The 21985-nt window shown below is 33.8% G+C and overlaps 1 protein-coding gene across 4 annotated transcripts in view; it reads right to left on the bottom strand.

The window, feature by feature from the left end:
• The window catches only part of ccdc85ca (coiled-coil domain containing 85C, a), a 115501-nt gene that overhangs the window by 10514 nt on the left and 83002 nt on the right, over nt 1–21985 (bottom strand). For 2 of the 4 annotated variants that reach the window (XM_073927503.1, NM_001045384.1), the window contains 2 exon segments: nt 14077–14156; nt 6304–6408 (listed from right to left, as the gene is read on the bottom strand). In XM_073927503.1, the coding sequence (XP_073783604.1) occupies nt 6304–6408; nt 14077–14156 (185 nt within the window). 4 annotated transcript variants of the gene reach the window in all.

The following is a 21985-nucleotide window of genomic DNA, read 5'->3' as shown; positions in this document are numbered from 1 at the left end:
CTCCACATCAACAAAGAGCTCTTTCAGCACACACGGGGTCCAGTGAGCCCCTGTTTAGACACAGCCCTTTGAGTCCCATTCTAGCGTTAAATCCACAACAATTGAGCTGGCATTTCAGCACTGGGGTCGAGAGAGGAGCCCTGGATGGAAACGGCAGCTCGCTTTTGGCCTGCTTGAGCAGGATTGTGCTGCTCACTTTCAGCTGCCAGCAGGTTTATTGAGGACTTTACCCTGGACTGACCCGAGAACATCCAGACCCAGTGGCCGCTGTCAAGCATCGCCCCGCAGCCCGATTAGAGAAGCCCGGGAGTCCCACAATTCATTTTGCATGGATTCGTTTGCTAGTACAAGCTGTGGTCAACTGATATGGATTTTTATACAGGAAATGCCAATGCCTATTTATTTATTTAAGCCCTTTTGGTTGAATTATCTCATTAAATAATGACAAAACTATACTGAATTGAATTATATCAGATTTAATTTGTACATGTGAATTCAAATTCATGTCTAATCAATTGTATACATTATAATGCAATGATTTTAAAGACACCCTTGAGTACTTTTTTAAAACTTTTAACAGATTTGTGTGTGTTGGGCATGATTAAGGACAAAGTTAGCACCTGTCAGCTTTAATTGTGGAGAAAACTGGATCCTTTTGAGCTTTTGTCAGCTAATTTCATCTATAAAAACATTTTTGGGGTGTGATCAAAATCAGCGACGTGTCATGCATCTGCTAGTTGAGTGATGACATGTCGGTTTCTCAATATTATTCATAGCTAAGTTTTTTTTTCCTATGAGAAGACCCTGCTTGTTAGTTATTCATGAGAGCACGTGCTTTCCATAGGCAAGGCAGATCTGCCAAGCTGTGAGACCCAATGACTGGGTGAGACCACGCACGGCATGGGTCGTATGTGTTTGTTTCCATGATCCACAGGGTTTGTTGCATGTTTTTCCCCTAGATGCTGTCAGGGCCGATACAGCAAAGCTGTTGGTTTGCAACAAGCATTTTTGTCCAGAGAGCTGTTCGAGAATTGGAATATGGCGGACTTTGTCTTTTATCAGTTGAGTTTGTTATCATTCAGACACACCGTGCTGCTGTGTTTGCACATGTTTAAATTCCTCCAGATTACCAGCGGGGTTAATGGTTGGAATATACAGGGCAAGAGACCTGCTGCACTGCTATCCACCGTGTCTGCATTCAGACCCAGGGATTGAGAAGGAGAGAAGTCCTCCTCATTTATAGTGTTAAAATAAACATAATTATCTTTATAATGATGTGACAAATAGTGGTTATGTGTACATGAAATTATGAATAACAAATATAGCAGGACATTAAATTATTTACTGTTTATTAACTTTCATTCATTCGTTCATTCATTTTCTTTTCGGCTTAATCCTTTTATTAATCTAGGGTCGCCACAGCGGAATTAACCGCCAATTTATCCAGGATATGTTTTATGCAGCGGATGTCCTTCCAGCTGCAATCCATCTCTGGAAAACATCCATACACACTCATCTGCACCTGGAGGAAACCCAGGGAGAACATGCAAACTCCACACAGAAATGCTAACTGACCCAGCCGAGGCTCGAACCAGCGACCTTCTTGCTGTGCCACTGTGTTGCCCTTTATTAACTTTGTAAGTTATAAAAATCATGGGTCTCCTCACGTATCTAAGTTTGTGACCCCTTACTTTTAGAGACAGACCATTTAGAAACAGGTGATTAATAAATGTAAATTTTTTGGCCTCATACAGCTGTCCCCCCTACTTTTAAGATATCCGCCACATCCCTGCTATCAAGTATTTACATTATAGTGAACTGAAATAGACATATAATGCTGCTGAATGGCCTTCAGATTCATCAGACTATTGATTATTCAAAAATAATCCATTAAGAAGGCATTAACGGAAAATGACTGATCATCCAATTTTGGATGTGGTGCCCAGTTTTTAAAGCTTTGCCATAAGGAATATCTGTGTGACTGGCTGGAGTGTGTACAAGATAAGACTACCACTAGATGCTGCCAAATTAAATCATTAAGATATTGTTTAGGCTTTTCAAATCAGAGACCATTAATGGGATATTCTGAACAGGCATAGTAATGCCTACATAAACACCCACAGCTAATCTTTCATCAGTTTAATCCACAAAATACATTGATCGTAAACAACACTTGGACATCAGAAGCAGGTCACAGCCTGGATTAAACAAATCCATCGATTAGACCACATGCAGACTCTGATGGGGAAAGAGGAGCAGGAAATGTGAATGCTAGTACAAGGGTTATATATACATATTTTTTAAGTTTAGCTTTCTAGCAGAGTGACAAATGTGCAAACATTTGTATTTGTATTTGTATATTGTATTTGTATAAAAACATGTATTTTTCATGAAGATTGATCAATATTTGTAGAAACATTTCTTTGCACAAAGGTTTTTTTTTTATAGTGGAAGCGGGTTCTTTAGACTAGAAAATGTCCTTGACATTCTAAAAATGGTTATTTTAAAGAAAAAGGTATGTGTATTGAACATTTATTTTGATTCCAAATAAACATTTAAACATTTATCACTTCTTTATTTTATTTTTAAATAAATAAAATAATAAAATAATAATAAAATAATAAAATAATTTAAAAATACAAAATTAATATTTACATTAATGAATTTTGAGATTAAAAACTCCCAATACCATGTTTATTTTGTAAAATTTAAAGAAAAAGTCAGAATTTTGAATTTATATCCCACATTTCTGCTACTGTATACAGATGATGTCAAAATTATTAGTCCCATTTGAATTTTTTTTTTTCCCAAATGATGTTTAACAGAGCGAAAAAAAATTTCACAGTATGTCTGATAATATTTTTTCTTCTGGAGAAAGTCTTATGTGTTTTATTATTGCCTAATTACCCTAACCTGCCTAGTTAATCTAATTAACCTAGTTAAGCCTTTAAATGTCACTTTAAGCTGTATAGAAGTGTCTTGAAAAATATGTAGTCAAATATTATTTACTGTCATCATGGCAAAGATAAAATAAATCAGTTATTAGAAATGAGTTATTAAAAGTAATGTATTTAGAAATGTGTTGAAATAATCTTCTCTCTGTTAAACAGAAATTGGGGGAAAAATAAACAGGGGGGCTAATAATTCGGGGGGGGGGGGGGGGGGGGGGGGGGGGGCTAATAATTCTGTCTTCAACTGTATCTTGCACATTTAATCTGCTTGATTTTTTATACATATGACTCAAGCATTTTTAAGCAACTGGAATACAACAAATTTATAATTTACTTAACTAACTAAAAGCATTTTCAATGTACAATAATACAAAATTATCAAATTTGATAGGGAATCAGTCAAAAATAGCTATAGTGGGAGTCTTTAAGTTAATATTTTAAGAACACCCCTAAATACACATACAACCATTATTTTTTCAAATGAATTCAAAACTGATCCCTTAAAGTATTTGTTTTTGAAAAATAATTGAAATTTTAATTTGGAGATTGTAAATGTACCTACAATTCTAAAACCTTATTTAAAAAAATAGCTGGAAATCATTTGAAATTACATGCAATATTCCACTATATTTCCAAATTTGATCACATTCTTGAACAAACATGCATGCAAATCTTGTCCACGGCACATCTTCAATGAAAAAAATGATTTATTATATTTATTAAATTTTTAAGGTGGTTTAAAGTGGTTAAAAACAATTTATATGGGCTGAATTTAAACAAACAAAAAGTTTGTTGAACATAACTAAATTTAATTTGTTTGTAAAAATTCAGCCTATATATTGTTTGCAACCACTTACCTTAAAAAATTTAGTAAATCCAATAAATAATTATTATTAATGAAAGCTCTGTTAAACAACTGTAACAGCACCTCTGAAACTCCTCTGATTAGCTCTCCTCGTGTAACCTCGACCGCATCGCTCCTACAACCTGATTATTGTTTCAACAGCTCGCCGCTGCATTATTCAGTGCCATCTCGTCCCGTGATTAAAGCGAAAGTTCAAAGCCATGCTAATGAAGCCGTGAGCTGGTAGACAGAGATGAGCTGAGATAAAATAAGGCCAGCAGTCTCTGAGGACGAGACCCTCTAATTGATTTCTCCTTGCTGTGGAAACTGTCCCTCATTTTAAAGCGGAGCAGCTGTGCGGTTTCTGCCTGTCATTGCTGATGACTGCGCTGATGAGCTCACGCACAGGTTCATGGATGACCTTTACTGAGGATACGAGCGGAGGGGAATCATGATGATGACAATGATGATTATGATGATAATAATATCTCAGGAGAAAAGACAGACAGAGAAAGAGAGAGAGAGAGAGAGAGAGAGAGAGAGAGAGAGAGAGAGGGTGATAGAATAAAAGAGGGAAGGGATAATAAAAGAACAACTGGATGTGTTTAAAAATCTGCATACTACATTTTGCTTGCTCCCAAATTATCATTTAATTATATAATCATAAGTTCATATATTTTTTAATGCATTATCTGTAATTAATCAGATTAATGTATTATCTCTGCTCTGACTATTAATGCATTATCAACTTCACATTCATAAGCAATTGTGAAGTTTTACATGTTTATGTTACAGCATTTTCATTACATAAAAAACAAGAAATTATTTAAAATATCTAATTACACATTTACACCATCACACATATAATTATACATACAGAAATATATGTATCTACAATATATGATGCAAAAAATAAAATAATAAAAAATATATACACATATATACATGACCAATATCACACAAGTAGCAGTGTGACCAGCACTGGTGAGAGGCGTGCATTAGTGTCCTACCAGTGACGATATACAGCCACATCACACTACTACGAGTTTGATATTGCGTTTATACAACAGTTCCACAGCATAATCGGGTACATAAAAAAGAAAATCAAACACGTCTCAAAATCCTTTTGTAAGGAGAACTACTTTCATCCGCCATTCCTTCACATATCCTGCTGACGTCGGAACAGTTGTGAAACAGTTTCTCATTCACTAATGTCACTTTAGAGCAAGTGTTTGTATGATTCTCTAGCATAATATCTAATATGTGATATATACTAAAATGCCATCAGTCTACAGAGATATCTCCAAGTATTTCTCTGTTGCAATCGGGGATCACAATATTACTTTTGTATAAATACTGCACTACAACATACAAAAGAGAAAGATCGATTTAGAAAACAATTTACCTGATTAATAATGATTTGATCAGCTGTAGTTTGAAATAGGGTATATGCAAAGTATGCTAAAGGACTTTTAATTTATCAGTAACCTGTACAATTATCAAACCTTTGTACAATTCAGAGATGTAGTAACAGTAATAGTCATAATAACATTTTATGTTAGAAATGATCCTTGAAAGAAGGAATGGATGCCCTAAGAGTCTACAGCAGAGATCAAAACACACTCCACGGGAAATGATCTAGGAGAAAAAAAACATCTTTCATGCTTTTACTTTCCTGCATTCTAATATATAAACACTTCTCATCACATTACCAAAAAGAATAACATGTCTAATGAAGAAAATACACTATAGCCTTCAAAAGGTTTTGGGATGAATTTTGTTTATAATATAAAAATATGATCAAATTTAATACAATCCATTTTCCATTTACAAATTTTACATATGTATCAGAATGAGTTTGTTGTTTCTTTTTTAGGTAAATCTATCTTGTTACATCAAATAATGATATAACAAATCATTGTGTTATAAAAGGCATTGAATATGCTTTCAATGTAAAACTTTTGATTAATTTAACACCAAATCTCTGAATCGCAACTACTGTATAAAATCTGTGCAATTTATAAAAGGTAAAACTATTAAAAAAAAGTGTAAACTAAAAAAAGACCTGTAAAATATAATCAAATTAGATTTACATAATTAAAAAATCAATCAATCAATCAATCAATAAACAAAAAACTATTATATAAAAAATACTAAAATAAAATAAAATATTATTAAAATAAAATAAAATGAATTAATGAATAATAAATAAGCATATATATAAAGCATGAAAAAAAAAAAGAAAAAAACAATCATGAAGACCTGTCCCGATCTGGACTTTCCCATGTCACTGAGGCTGATGTATTAATCTGTTGGCTCTGGTCAATTCTCGTCTGCTTCAACAAAGAGCAACCCTGAATCCTACTACCAGCTGGAACTGCGACAGCTAATTGTAGTCAAATCTCCTCTAAATCGGCTCAACATGACAAATCTTTTTAAGCTTGGATGTGCTTTAGGTTTTGGCTCCGATTGTAAAAAATTTGCTGATGTCAGACGGCATATACGTACGTTTTGTAAGGTGTCCTGAAACTGTGAGAGCGAGGAGAGCTGAGACTCCGAGTGATACAGAGAAAGACCTTTCCGGAGCGTCTTCAGGTCTCCTACACTGCCCTGCTGCGGAGAAAAGCAGACATTTGTCAAACACGGATCTTTATTATTATTATTTTTATTATTATTATTAGAGGGATTAACGGCAAAATAAAATTAACAACTAAAAAAAACTATAGTTCACTAGATATACAGTATCAAAGGGAGAACCAAAAAGTGATACAATACAGTACTATGTATGAAAGAATGTAAAAGTACCATTTTCAGTCAAATTCCGTTTTACTCCTGTAAAAATGTGGGATTATTATTTCTTAAAATGTATATTTCTTTAATATTATTACTACTACTTCTGTAAAATGATATAGGCAGGGATTTCTGTCACCATTTCTTCAAATTAAACTGAATTTTTGAGCTTGAGTATGTCTATAATTCATAAAACCAGTCCATTCCTTTTCACAAGCACACAGATTTTATTCTCAAATAGTCGTTTTACAGTTCATAGACATTAGTTCGTTTTACTTTTGTGCCTGAAGATATTCGGTTACATTATAAATGTAGTTGATCGGTTGATTATTATGATTATTTTATTTATTTTCTTATAAATTATTGTTATTGTTAATTTTTATTATTATTATATATTTTTTTCAGTTTTTGTTTGTGTACTTGATGTTAAGTGTTAGTGTTTATTGTGTTAAGCGTGTCATTCTTGTCATATAAATTGCCCCAAGGGGATTAATAAAGCTTTAAACTAAATTTCACAATTTATTTAGCTGTGCAGTGACCTTAATTTATTCACACAAAAAAAACCTGCCAAAATTCCATGGTTTTGAGCAAATCTCATTTTCATGACTAGATTCCACTGCAGAAAACACAGGAGCATAAGAAATGACCAAACATTAACCGCCCAATGCAAGCCTCTATGTGGCAAACATGACTAAATTTGAAATAACAAAGAATGTCTGTATCTGACAAAACAGAAACCATCCAGACAGATTTACTTCCACTTGCTTTCTTCCAGATTTTTGGCATTAGCCGGACAGACGTTGAGGGACCCGCAATGCATTAACACACACTGAGTTTATAAATACAGCTGCTGCCTGACCTCTTCTCACCAACAACACCAAATCTCATCAGATTTACTAGAACAACATCAACAAAACAACGAAAAAAAGATCCAGCAGTCCAAGCACAAAGAAACCACAGTTGGTCTAGCATTCTTCAATTAGTTATAATATAATTTTAATTAAATTCATTTTCTGACTTTGTCATGGACACTCCTTTTCCCTTGTTTGATAATATATTATGGGCCAAAAAATACCCTGTTAAAACAACAGTCATGATTGATAATGGAGCAGAATGTGCTGTCTTCAACATATCTGACTTCAGGATGATAATAAAAGCCTTGCAAAAATGTTTGTGAATGAAAAATGGATAGCGGATGGCACGTGAGATCATTTCCTGAATGGTGATCTGAGAAGAGGATAAAAGGTAAAAGAAAGCAAAACGGAGAGGATAATGTCAGTCACGCTTCATAAATAATGACCCAAGAAATTCAGCCAAAAGGCACCTGTCCGCAAAACTCCTACCGCTGCATATTTGAGTGTCACAGGCCATAAAATACCTTCTAAACAACTGAGGCTGATGAAAAAACGCATCTCATATCTTGATAAAGATATATATTATGATCAGTGTTGGGGGTAAATCGCTTTAAGTAATGCATGTTACGTAATACTATTACTTTTCTAAGTAACGAGTAAAGTAACGGACTACTTTTAAAAATAAGTAATATTATTTGAGTTACTTTTAGAAAAATGTAACGCAAGTTGATTTTTACCTTGCTTAATTGGCTTTTTAAAAAAATATTGTGAAATAAAAATGAGGTTGAATCACACACTCAATAGCCCCTTTCACACATACAGACCTTCCTGGAAAATTACTGCCAATTTTCTGGAAAGGTCTGTATGGGTGAACAGGATCCTTTTGAAAATACAGGTAAATTCGTTCCGGAAAGAGTTGTAACATTACCGGTTATTTGCTGGAATGCTGTGCTGTGTGAACGCAGAAGGAAAATTGCCCGAAGGTGGCGTTCACGTTTAAAACGCGCTGATGTGAGACATGTACTCCAGCCAATCAGAACATTCAGAAGCACTCACATCCGCGCTGTTTATGAAAACAAAAGCCTTTGAGTATTTTTTCAGATACATTTAGCTGCTAGATGTTAGTCAGAAAACGTTTCTATGTACCTTCTAAATGCCAACTGTTTAAATTATTATCAATAAAATGCGTATGATAAACCGCCATTTGTTTACCTTCAAGCTGCTTTGGTTGCTTGACGCGTGTGCACGTGAAGCAACCGGTGAGAACCAGCACACACATGTTATGTACATCTCGACATGCGAAAGTGTTCCTCCATATGTTTTCAATTTCACCGACGTTATTCAGAATACTTATCTATCCAGAGTTTGTAATGTAGTCAAATGTTAACAAAAACAAATGCAGCCGTTTAGAGGTCATTTCTTGTTAATGATATCAGAATTTACCGGTAGTTTGGAATGGATGTTTGAATTGTGTTTTCCGGAAAAATTCCTTAACGTCATTAGCTGTGTGAACAGCACTTTTTCTGAATTTACAGATAAAGTTACCAGTATCACTATGTGAAAGGGGCTAATGAGAGAGCGTGCTGCGAGGGAACAGACAGTCGGCTCTCACTCATCATCATCGGGTCTCTTTTATCATAGCAGATGAGTCAGTGTACTGTTCTAGTCAATCAGGATATTGCTTTATTTCAAGTCAGAGGGGGTACGGTACAGTATGTTTAAAAAGTAAATAATTAAGTATTTAGTGAAGACAACTAAGTTCAATTTAATGAACTGGTTCAACCGTTCCACTTAGAAGATCCGGTTAAAACAAATGATTCCCAAATCGTCCATCAAACAGGAAGTAAGAAACAATGGCACGCCAGAGTATACTATACATTTTTGCATAGGATTCTTGTTATTTTGAACTCATGGAAGAAAATAAGTGGATTGTTGCTAAGTGTAGATTATTTGAAAGTAAACCTCTTTACAACTGCAAGAAAGACGACAGAAAAAAAAAAAAACACAAAAAACAAAAACAAAACTTGATGCAAAGCACTACACCCGCACCCACCTTCAGCTAAACAACAAATGATTGACATCAGTTCACATTCATTCATTCATTCATTCATTTTCTTTTCAGCGTAGTCCCTTTATTAATCTGGGGTTACCACAGCGGAACGAACTGCCAACTTATCCAGCACATGTTTCACGCAGCGGGTGCTCTTCCAACTGCAACCCATCACTGGGAAACATCCACACACACTCATTCACACTCATACACGACGGACAATTTAGCCGACCCATTTCACCTAGACCACATGTGGGGTAAATCGGAGCACCTGGAGGAAATCCACGCAAACGCAGGGAGAACATGCAAACTCCACACAGAAATGCCTACTGACCTTGCCGAGACTTGAACCAGCGACCTTCTTGCTGTGAGGCGACAGCACTACCTACAGTATGGTGCCACCACATTACATCACACCACGCAAACATAACAAAAATAAAGAGTAATATATTGCATTACTTTCTATTAAAAGAAAAATATATAAATATAAAACACTAAAAACTAATGATTTCAGGTCAAATATTAAGTTAATATTCAAATAGATATAACTAATATTGATATAAATAAAATGCAAAATGTAAAGATTGTACTTTCAAGATTACAACTTTCTTACAATGCTTTTATTCATGTTCCTGTCTGCATCCTCATAATGGCATGTAATATTTATGATACTGTAAATTATAAAAAGTATTACAGTAAACAATATATTTTGTGAAATAAATCTTAATATAAAACAATAGACTTTTTATTTGGTCCATACGATATTTTTTGTCATATTGCACAGTCTGGAGCTTCATAAAAGGGCATAATCTTCTATTCTAAAATAGAAACAAAACATGTAAATGTCTTAACACAATGAGGAATAAATCTATTTCCTCTGTAGTGAAAGTATCTGTGTGTGTGATTATCCCCATTTTGGCCTTTCCGTTGATGACTGGTGTGTGCAAACAGCTCACTAAGGGATTACAGGAGCTTAATAGAGGTTATGAACTTTCTCAGGAAAAAAGTGTGTTCTTTCAAAAGCTTCCGTCTGTCTGTGTGTGAAGGTTGTGCAATTGGATTAATGCACAGAAACTTTTCATTTTCAGTAAGCCAGCTCAAGCGCTTCCAGTCAACTGGCATACTATTACAAAATCACCATGTTTAAAATCTAGTTTATTTAAAAATCAATGATCTGCTTGATTGATATACGATATAGTGGGTCTCAAGAAGCACTGCATTAAATTAAATCATTCCTCATCATGACTTTAAGATATGGAAATGTATTTTACCACAGTATTTCAGTGAAGTTTATGTGCTTGCCTGCTGCTACTGATGGTGCTTGTGTTTAAACAGCCTTTCATACACTTGGACAACAAAATAAATGCTTAAGGCCATTTAACAGCTTATATTTTCATTAAATAAGACTGCCAATGCTGTAAAAAGAAACTTAAGACACTGCAGATAGTCACATTAACCTTTTACTGGAAGTTTATTACATGTGAATGTGATAAACCCATGTCATGTCACTGTCTCTGCTACAACCTTGTTAGTACTCTCATATTATAGGAATAATATGATGACTATAGTAATACAATGTTTTGTGCATGTGTGTTTATAAAGAACATAGCAGCTTATTCAACTATAGAATAAAAAACAATAGCAAAAATCTAAATTTTACTTTATAATTGTATGATTTTTGAAAAAAAAAGTAATAATTTTGAAATGAAAACTACTGTAAGTTTTGAATCTAAAAAGATAGTTGTTGTATTTTGAGAGGGAAAAAGTAGAATGTAAACTCAAACACTAATTTAAAAACTTAACTGTAAAGATGTGAACTGTAAAAAAAAGCATAAAAATGTAAAAAAGAAAAGCAAAATGTAAATATTCTGAGAAAAAAAGAGTAAATGTATAATGGTATTTCTGAGGATGTTATAGTTACTCAAATATCTTTGCTTGTGTAGAATTGTAAAATGTAAACTCAGAATTCAGAGAAAAACAATATTTTTCAAATTTTGAGATTGAATTCAGAATACTGGGGAAAATTCAACTCTGAGAAAAATGTAAAAAGAGAAAAATGTAAACTTCCAATTTGGAGTTGGAGTAAATTGTAAATGTATTAATTTTTTTTTTTTCTGTAAAAGAAACCAGATTCTATTTAAGAAACCATTTCACCTCTTTTATAAATAAAAGTTATATCGAAATGAAATGGCTCAGTCAAAAAATAAAAGTGCAATGAAATCCTTCCTGCTCACGATGTTTTAGCAAGCATGCATAATTGAACACAGGTTTGACCCCATGAACGAGATCTACGGCACGACCTGATGACCCCGCAGGTAACAACATTCTTTTCCTTTTAAGCCCTAAATTACACAGCTGAATGCTGCTTACTATCTGCTTTACTACCTGATTGTGAAATACAATGACAGAGTTATAGCAAAATGATTGTTTTAAAAACCCCTTCAGCTTAAAAACAAGCAATAAAACATTCCAATGCCTTTGACTGACCATTCTTGAAGTTTCCAAACACAATATATACAAAACTTGCATATCCTAAAATATCTTCGCTGAACTGAGTTATCTATGAAGGCAATAAAAAGAAAGCAAGGCTCCATCCATCATCAGAAAAAGAAAAAATCTGAAGTACTAGTATTGGAATATCAGAGATGAGCGTATGCAATTAAACTGACAGAGACTATAGTCACCTGTGCTGTTTATTATATTGAGATGGATGTGCGCTCGCTGCCTTTAAATTGGGGCTCAGACAACAAGAGATGAAGACTGTCTGAAAATGAAAATTGTTAGTGACAGATCTGTATCTTTGTCTCATATAACAGTCGGAGCTCTAGGGTCTATTCTTCACAGCTCTGACATTGTCATAATATGAAATCAGAGACTCATTTCGGCATCTAAGACTTGGAGCAGTGGGATGAATTAGTGCAGGAGGAATGCAATTAAAATGTGGCATCTTTACTAATTGGTGATAAGCAAAAGGGATGATCACCAGAGGAGTGAAAGTCATCTGGCTAATTTGTAAAATATATAATGGATTGTTTACTGTATATATCTTGTATTACAATATTACAATATACAACATAAACACATACAATTGCAAACTGCTTGGGCCCAAGCTGACTATCTGCTCACCAACCAACCTTTAATTTTCATTTTCAGTAAATTGACGATCACATGCTGTGTAAGCTAACAACATTTTTAAACATTACTTCATAAAAATCCGTAAGGAGGCTATATGTAAGAATTTACATGTGTTAAAGAGGGTTTCACTCAAAAATAACCTTTAGTTTCTTTCTTTGTGTTGTTGTTGAGCACAAAAGAAGAATGCTGAAAACCTGTAACGATTGGCATTCATAGTAGGAAAAACTAATTCTGTTCTATGGAAGTCAATGGTTGCAGATTTTAAACATTTTTCTCAATAGCCTTTTTTGTTGTTGCTGAACAGAAAAGAAGATATTCTGAAGAATGCAGGAAACCTGTAACCTTTGCTATCCATAGTAGGAAAACAAATACTGTTCTGGAGAAGTCAATGGTTACAGATTTTTAACATTTTTTCTAAATATGCTTTTTTGTTGTTGAACACAAGTTAAGATATTCCTAAGAATATTGGAAGACCTGCGACCATTGGTATTCATGGAAAACAAACACTGTTCTGGAGAAGTCAATGGGTAAAGGTTTTCAACATTTTTCTAAATATCTTTTTTGTTGTTGTTGAGCACAAGTTAAGATATTCCGAAGAATGTTGGAAAACCTGCAACCATTGGCATCCATAGAAAACAAACACTGTTCTGTGGAAGTCAATGGTTACAGGTTTTCAACATTTTTCTAAATATATTTTTTGCTGTTGTTGAACACAAGTTAAGATATTCCAAAGAATGTTGGGAGACATGTAACCATTGGTATCCATAGAAAACAAACACTGTTCTGGAGAAGTCAATGTTTACAGGTTTTCAACATTTTTCTGAATATCTTTTTTGTTGCTGAACAGAAAAGAAGATATTCTGGACAATGCTGGAAACCTGTAAACATTGATATCCATAGTAGGAAAAACAAAAATTGTTCTGTGGAAGTCCATTGTTACACGTTTTCTACATTTTTCTAAATATATATTTTTTGTTGTCGTTAAACACAAATGAAGATATTCTGAACAATGTTGGAGACCTGTAATCATTGATATCCAAAGGTTTTAAAAATATCGTATTTTGTGTTCAACAAAAGACATATACTCAACCAAGTTTAGAACAGGTGAGTAAAAGGTGAATAAATTTGTATAGTTAGGTGAACTATCCCTTTAATTGCTTTATGAAACTTCCGATGTTGTTTATGCAAGCTTGTGGACAGATTTTTACATTTAATAATTTTACATTTAAATTTATTAAAAAGATGTGGAACACCAAACCCAAATCTTAATACTGCAAATAGTGTGGTATTTATTTTACTGTATACTTTACTCCTATTATTACAATTATTCTTTTATTATGTGTTTAACAGCAGATGCACATTGCTACTTTCCACCTTGACCTGTTGATTAATATTGTCTATATGCAAATTACTTCATTCTGATTGGGCTGTTGTGAGAGTTTAGACTCTTACCTGAGATAACAATTGCTTGTTGTCATCCTCTAAAATCCGCACTTTGGTCTCCAGTTGGCGGATGTAATTTGATGATGAGTCTGAAAAATCGAAAAAGAAAATGTATTAGAAAAATGGCAGTTTTTAATGTAGATCATTATATAATGCAATTGAAAAAGTTTAGGATAAATAATATTTCTTTCCAAAAAAAAAGTATTTTATATTTACAAAGACTTTATATTTAATTGAATATATATAATAAAGATAGTAATATGTTCTGCTTTACACAGGTAAGTGGGTTTGACAAACCACCCGTAAGATTTACTCTCTTCTCCCCATATGCACCAGACACTTTCTTATTAACATGTTTTCCATATTTTTAAATCATTTTGGATAACACATCTGGTAATTGAATAAATGTAAATATAAAATGTATCAATATTAAATATCATTGCAACTTAAATTAACTTGTTTTAGAGTCAAAGAAACATTATTATAGTTAATGGTTAAAGCAATGAGTTCTGTTTAAAGTTAAACTGCTTAAATGTTTTGATGAATAAAGTTTAAAAAAACACAGCTCGTGTGAAACAACATTCTTGGAAACATTTTTAATTTCCACTCATATGAAATTGCTGAATAAAAGTATTAATTTCTTCCATGTAATACATATCAGAATCTGAACTATAGTATATATTCACTCTTTACACATTCTTTGCAGAGTCAGGATGAACTTCAGTTCTTGTGTGGCCCAACATTTTTCATTCCCTGCTTGTTTTTTCTTCTTCTTTCGGCCTTACTCAAGTTTCTCCAAACACAATTTCTTATGTTATGAAAACCGGTTTACTCTGAAAACTCCCTAAAAGTGATTTGGTCATCCTGCAATCTGAGTCATTTCGAAATCGTGCTGCTTTCTATTAGGCACTGTCATACAATACCACATCCCAGATTGCACCGCAGCTACACAAGTTAAATAGAAGACATCTGTCAAAGCTAAAGAAAGACACTGAAAGATGAACATTTAGCGCAGTTCACATCCGACATGACCACATTATACACATTATACTTATACTTTAAAGAACAAGTTAGACAACAAAGAGATCTCAAATCAGGAAATCTACACTCACTTCAACACACACACACACACACACACACACACACACACACGCACGCACGCACGCACACACACACACACACACACACACACACACACAAACACACACACACACACACACAAGCGGATTTCATTGAAGCCATCTGACGTTTGGCTGGAACATAATCAGATGTCAGAGAAACTGAAGGCAAGGCTAAACAAACTGATTTCACGTCTGTGAAGTAAAAGCCAATAAATCAGGATAAAAGAACAGTCCTGGAGTAATAGTAAAGTAGGATCTGGAAGTGTCTGGGTTTTTTTGTGTATATGCTGCATTCCCAAAATGCCTTTCATGACCTTTTTGGTGATGGAGGCCTGAGGAGATGCCAAAGGAGTGTGTGTGTCTGTGTTGTAATTTTACATCCCTTACACACTCAAAGCCCTTCTAAAAGAGACCAAGAGGTGCTTACACTGAAAAAAGATGATTCATGATTTATTACAATTTTTAAGGTGAATGACTGCAAACAATTTATACAGGCTGAATTGAAACAAATTAAGCTGACCATTAATACATTTGTTTGTTTAAAATCTGCACATATCAATTGTTAGTAACCACTTATATTAAAAGAATTTAGTAAATCCAACAAATCATTTTTTTTCAGTGTAGTTATGTAAACATACACTCTAAACCCAATAAGTTAAGGTAACTCAAACTATTTGAGGAAACCGATTGCAACAAACCATTTAAGTTCAAAAACTAATACTAAAGAGCACTGTGAGCTTAATCCATTTGAGTAAACGAAGCCATAGTAAAGCCCAATAAATGAAGCGAACTCAAACCAATTGAGTACTGTAAAACCCAATAATTCAACGCAAACCGTTTGAGGAAACCGATTGCTACAAACCATTTGAGTTAAAAAAACTAATCTATATGAGTACAGTGAACTTACTCCATTTAATTTGAAGTAATAAAGTAATTAATGAACTCATTACCTTCAACACTGAGTTCAAAACTCTTTTTAAATGAGTAGAATTAACTTTCAGTCAATTTTGGGTTAACTACACTCATTTCATTCGATAAAGTTGACTGTTGGGTTTTACAGTGAACTAAAACATCTAAAATCTAATAATACATATATTTGGTCATTGGATGCAGAAATTGGCCAATCAGAATCAAATTCCATTCCATTTTTGTGTGTGTGTGTGTGTGTGTGTGTGTGTGTGTGTGTGTGTGTGTGTGTGTGTGTGTGTGTGTGTGTGTGTGTGTGTGTGTGTGTGTGTGTGTGTGTGTGTGTGTGTGTGTTTGAATTACATGTTGTCAACGATGCATTCTTTCAATATGAACTGAAGACAAGAATGATGAGGGTGATGTGGGTGCCAAGGATTGCATTATCTGAAGGGATTAGCTGTTTGAGAGCATGTAAATAGTCACACATACAAACACACATACATTGTATGGCACTTAGGAATAATGAGGATTGTGGGATTGGACAAGGCAACAGGGGTCTCCTTATTAGGAACCCTATTTAAAAAGATATCCATTAGTAGTAGCTTTCTCCCATTTACTATGGGCATCACATATTGCTGCAGACAAACAATAAAAACATAAAAAAACAGTCGTTACAATAATTATAATGATAATTAAGATAAATGCTTATTATATAAAGCCACTGAAACTGGTACAAAGGATCTCGTATATTGATTCAACCTATGGGGACTACCAGAAGACTACCATCTCCTACCAGAGGGAAGCAGTTGATAATGTGGATAAAAAATCAGTTGGATCATTCAGAATCATTTCTTCCTGATTATGCACACAATTATTTGGATTAAAATATTCATTCTGCCAAACAATTTTCCATCCTGTCCTAACAGGTGCATCAACTTAGATTTACACTGACTGTACAGATAGGTTGCCAAACCACACTGTGATACCACATCATACCATACCATACATACAAAACAACATCATAAGCTTCTTGTTAACTCCAAAAAGACATAACCTCAGAAACTATTTTACTTTAATATAACATGTATTATAGGATTTTATGTAAGACCATAATAATGTATTTAAACAACAAACATATTTAAATATCTACAGCCAAAGTCGAATTATTAGCCCCCTTTTAAATCTTTGTTCTTTTAAAAATATTTCCCAACTAATTTCCACAGTATGTCTAATAATATTTTTTTTCTTCTGGGAAAAGTCTTATTTGTTTTATTTCGGCTAGAATAAAAGCAGTTTTTAATTTTTAATAACATTTTAAGGTCAAAACTATTAGCACCTTTAAGCTGTCTTTTTTTTTTCTCGATAGTACAGAACAAACCATCATTATACAATAACTTGCCTAATCACCCTATCCTGCCTAGTTAACCTAATTAACCTAGTTAAGCTTTTAAATGTCACTTTAAGCTTTATAGAAGTATCTTGAAAAATACTTAGTAAAATATTATTCACTGTCATCAAGTTATTAAAATTTAATATGTTTATAAATGTGTTGAAAAAATCTTCTCTCTATTAAACTGAAAATTGGGGAAAAAATAAGCCCCCCGCTAATAATTCTGACTTCAACTGTAAACTGCCATTGAAAAGCTTTGGGTCAGTAAAGTTTTTAAAAGAAGTTGACAGTAAAAAAAATATATATATATATATATATGACAGAAAGTCACAGTAGAAATCCTTATTTCTGTATGTATTCCTGTTTATATGATTAGTACTTTTGTATATGCATGGGACAATAACCATTTTCAAGGTATATTTAAAACTGCCAACTTTTCATATCTTTATATACAGTATATATATATATATATATATATATATATATATATATATATATATATATATATATATATATATATATATATATATATATATATATATATATATATATATATATATATTAGGAACAATTATATCATTTTAATAGGATGTCATTTCAAATTGTAAAGAAATCTGTGTTCTTAAAACTAATGAAGACAGCAGGAGTCAATTATTGATTTTATTTTTTAGTCTTACATGTTACTGCTCAAAAATATTATAAATGTTTCTCAAAATAAAATATACTGTGTTTAAAGGGGATTTTTTTGTTTTGTTTTTTATTCAGACATTTAAAAAGAATATATTTTAGAGAAGTAATCACAATACTGTCAAAGGATAAGGATGATATTTTATCCAAGGTTATCATACCGTCAGAGTCCGCCCATGTCTACTTGCACACACACACACATACACACACATAATGCATAAATGCATAATGCATAAATGCATAATGAATGTAAGTATATATATAAAATATATATATATATATATATATATATATATATATATATATATATATATAATTCTTCCGTTATTTTTTTGTAATCTGCTTATGAATCATGTACAAAACCATTTACGCTGTAAGTTTGTGTTTTTGTAACTAGTTATTTTTTTGTTATAAGAGTTAAAAGCACTGAAAAAAACTGAATTACTTTACCGACAATTTCAAATGCTGTTTGAACTTTATATTTATAGTAGAACCCAGAAAAGAAATCTATCAAAACTTATACAAAATTAACCAACAGATTTTTTACACTGATTATAGGAATGATAATAATTATTTCTGATTATTGGCTAAAATTCAGCTTACGGTTATATTAAAGTGTAATAATTTATATACTGCTACCGTTTCATGTTTAATCAAATACATTTGGCCCTGGTAAACATAAGAAACGTCTCTTAAAAACATTAATCTTAAAAACCACTGAATGGAAGACATTTTGACACACAATAGTTTGCAATTAGTCACAGATGTTTCTGCCTTAACTATCTCCTCTGATACCCTTTGAAAGACCAGAAAGAGGTTAACAGCATCAGTCAAGGATGAGCCATACAACTCTTTGAAATGAGATGGAAAGGTTCACCCCCGTGCCCTTTACACCCAGACCCAATAAACTATAGCTAATCCTTGTTCTCCAATCAATCAGCTCTTTCCTGCGCCATTTTGTGTTTCCATCACAGTGATCAAAGCCATCTCACCACCAGATGTCACTACAGCCTCTAATTTGCTTACAGTATCTGATGAGCCCTTAATGAGCCCCAAATAAACTGCAGTGTTTCTTTTATATTCATATCATCTCTGTTTTTATATTAATCTCACCCTTCATTTCATACATGAAGCCGGTAATCTGACAGCTTGTTTTATCTTAACTTGCGGTTGTGGGCCTATCAGAACCGTAGTGGTAGGCAGAGGTCCTGCTTCGTTAATCCTCTTTGCCAATCCTTGTGACCCTTTAATCTAACTACAGTACATCTGATCACCTGACGCACTGCCAAGCTGATTAGCAAGGCTGTCTACAAAGCCTGAGTGAGTCCATAACCCTGTCTCAATCCACCTCCAGTGTCCCCCATTGCTGACCGGAGGAAGACTGCTCCATTCACGGAGTCTTTCATCTCCGCAGGACTGCAATGCAGCAGGAACTCTTTGAACATGCAAAGAAAATAGTTTTCTACACCCCTACATAGGGTTTTGTTGAGTTACCCACAGTAATGAGGCCTATGCCCAGATTTGAATGGGACCACTGATAATGTAGAGGATTAAAGGGTTAGTTCATCTGTTGAAAGTCTATTCACCAGAAACATGAATGCGTCAAAACATTCATAAACTTTTAATAATACATACAGTGGTTTAAAACATGATATAGCTTCATAAGATGAACAGATTTAGTTTAACAGCGATTATCAAAATAATGTTTAAAGCAATCACAGAATTGATCGTTGAAACTCATCATGCTTGCTTGATGAATGAGAAGCAATGAGGGTCTGATTGATTTTTTGGGTAAATTCACTCCAGGAAAGTCTGTTAGTTTACTTGGTTTAGTTCATATGATGTGATTTTTTTCAGATTTGGTGCATTTTGCTTTCACACTACCCTTTTATTCCTGAACCAAAATCATACATGTGCTAATGTCAGCCATTAATTGGACAGAAATGACTACGCTTCCATAATGTCTGCTTTCGCTGTCTGATGAACTGCCCCTGCCAAACTCTTTCTGTGCAGGCAATAAAAATGTCTAGACAAGCCAAAAATAGTGTCTTGAGATATTAGATATTAGATATTTGAACCAGAAACAAGACCAAAAAATCTAAGAAGTTAAGCATTTTTTGCAATATAGCTCTGAGGGGCCATTCACATATCATGGGCCATATCATACACCCGGCGGAATGTGGCGCAAGGCGCAGCGCAATAGTTTTTGCTAGTTTCAGCTCGGCGCAAGGGTCGTTTTGAGGTGTTGCGCCACACTGTTTAAATAGCAAATGCATTTGCGCTCAAATGTGCGCCCATAAGCGTTCTGGTCTAAAAAAGCAGGCGTGTTTTGGCGCATTGCTATTTTGAGAAACTGTAGTCTGTTCTTTAGACCAGAACAAAGTCTGTCTATTGTCTGGCGCAAAGTGCGCCTGGCTTACACACTACACACAAGATGTAGAGCAATATGCAAATATCTTTACATATGAAAAAGATATAATATATTAAGGATATATATATATATATATATATATATATATGATATAAATATAAATGATTAAAATATTACAAAACATATTAATTTCTAGCCTACATGAATTTAAAAACCACTGCCTTACTTTCTTCATCTCGGGAGGCTTTTTCAGTTCATTCAATTTGCTTTTGTATAATGTTATTATTATTAGCAGTATTATTTATTATATCCATATTTATATTTGTTTTATTAAAAACAAGCTTAGATTTGTCGACCTGTCAGGTTTTCGACCTTATGGGGCATAGCAGGTGTATTTGGAAATAACTCAGTATTTTGACCACACTTTGTTATTATTGTTCATTAATTCATTTGCTGGAAATTAGAACTGAATTTAGAAATGGTTTTTAAAACAAATCTTTGAGCTTAACAAACGAATGGCATCGACACGTTACCTGATGAATTCAAAAGACTGAAGAGTCGTTAGATAGAGACAAGTCTAATTAAATATCACATTTAACAACTATATTGAGGCGCGATCCATCGGTATCGGATGTCATTTCCTCGCTGTAAATGCCAGCGCTCCCGTTTTTTTCCCGCAACCTCACTGCGCGCACATCCTGTATGTTTACAAGCATGGTAATTCGACTACAGCTATCGACGATTGGCTCTTGTACTAGTAGGCGGGGCTTCATTCACCACATTGACCATTACACTTTTCCCAATTCAAAACTATACGCGTCTTGTGTAATATGTAGTCTTTGATTATAGCTGGGCCATTGACTGGGATTTGTTAGTGATTCACTGGAGAGCACAGCTGATGGTTGCTTAGCTTAAAAAACTGGCACTGAAAAACACCTGCAGCTGTTTCACTTTGTTTTGCTCCTACGTGTGTTTACATGCACAAAACAAGCAGAGAACTATTAAAATCAGATTATTTCAAAAACAGATTGGGTGTTTATATAAGTTTTAAAGTAAACAAACTCTCATATAACTCCTGTTATAACAGAAAATGCTTTTAATACTTTATAACAGAGCTGAAGATCATTCAAACACTGTTGTCACGGCTAATTTCTGATCTCACACACTCAAAAAGGATAAAAATACACACCCCGAGGTCATCAGGCAACATCTGACAGGCAACACGAGAATGCTGGTACAGTTGCCCATCTCTAGCAATTTTAGCTTAATTAGACATTCTCAACCACATACATTGGCCTGTATGCGCACAAGCACTGCGGGCTCTCCAACAGAGCACGCAACTTAACATTCAACTCTAACAAGCAGTCCTGCTGTGTCTTTGCTGAAAAAGAGAGAAACACGTGTTCGCAGTAATGCTAGATCTATCTCCTATCGCGCTGGCAG

Source organism: Danio rerio, chromosome 17 (genome assembly GCF_049306965.1).
Source record: "Danio rerio strain Tuebingen ecotype United States chromosome 17, GRCz12tu, whole genome shotgun sequence".
Lineage (NCBI taxonomy): Eukaryota > Metazoa > Chordata > Actinopteri > Cypriniformes > Danionidae > Danio > Danio rerio.
This window is presented reverse-complemented; position numbering and strand designations above follow the sequence as displayed.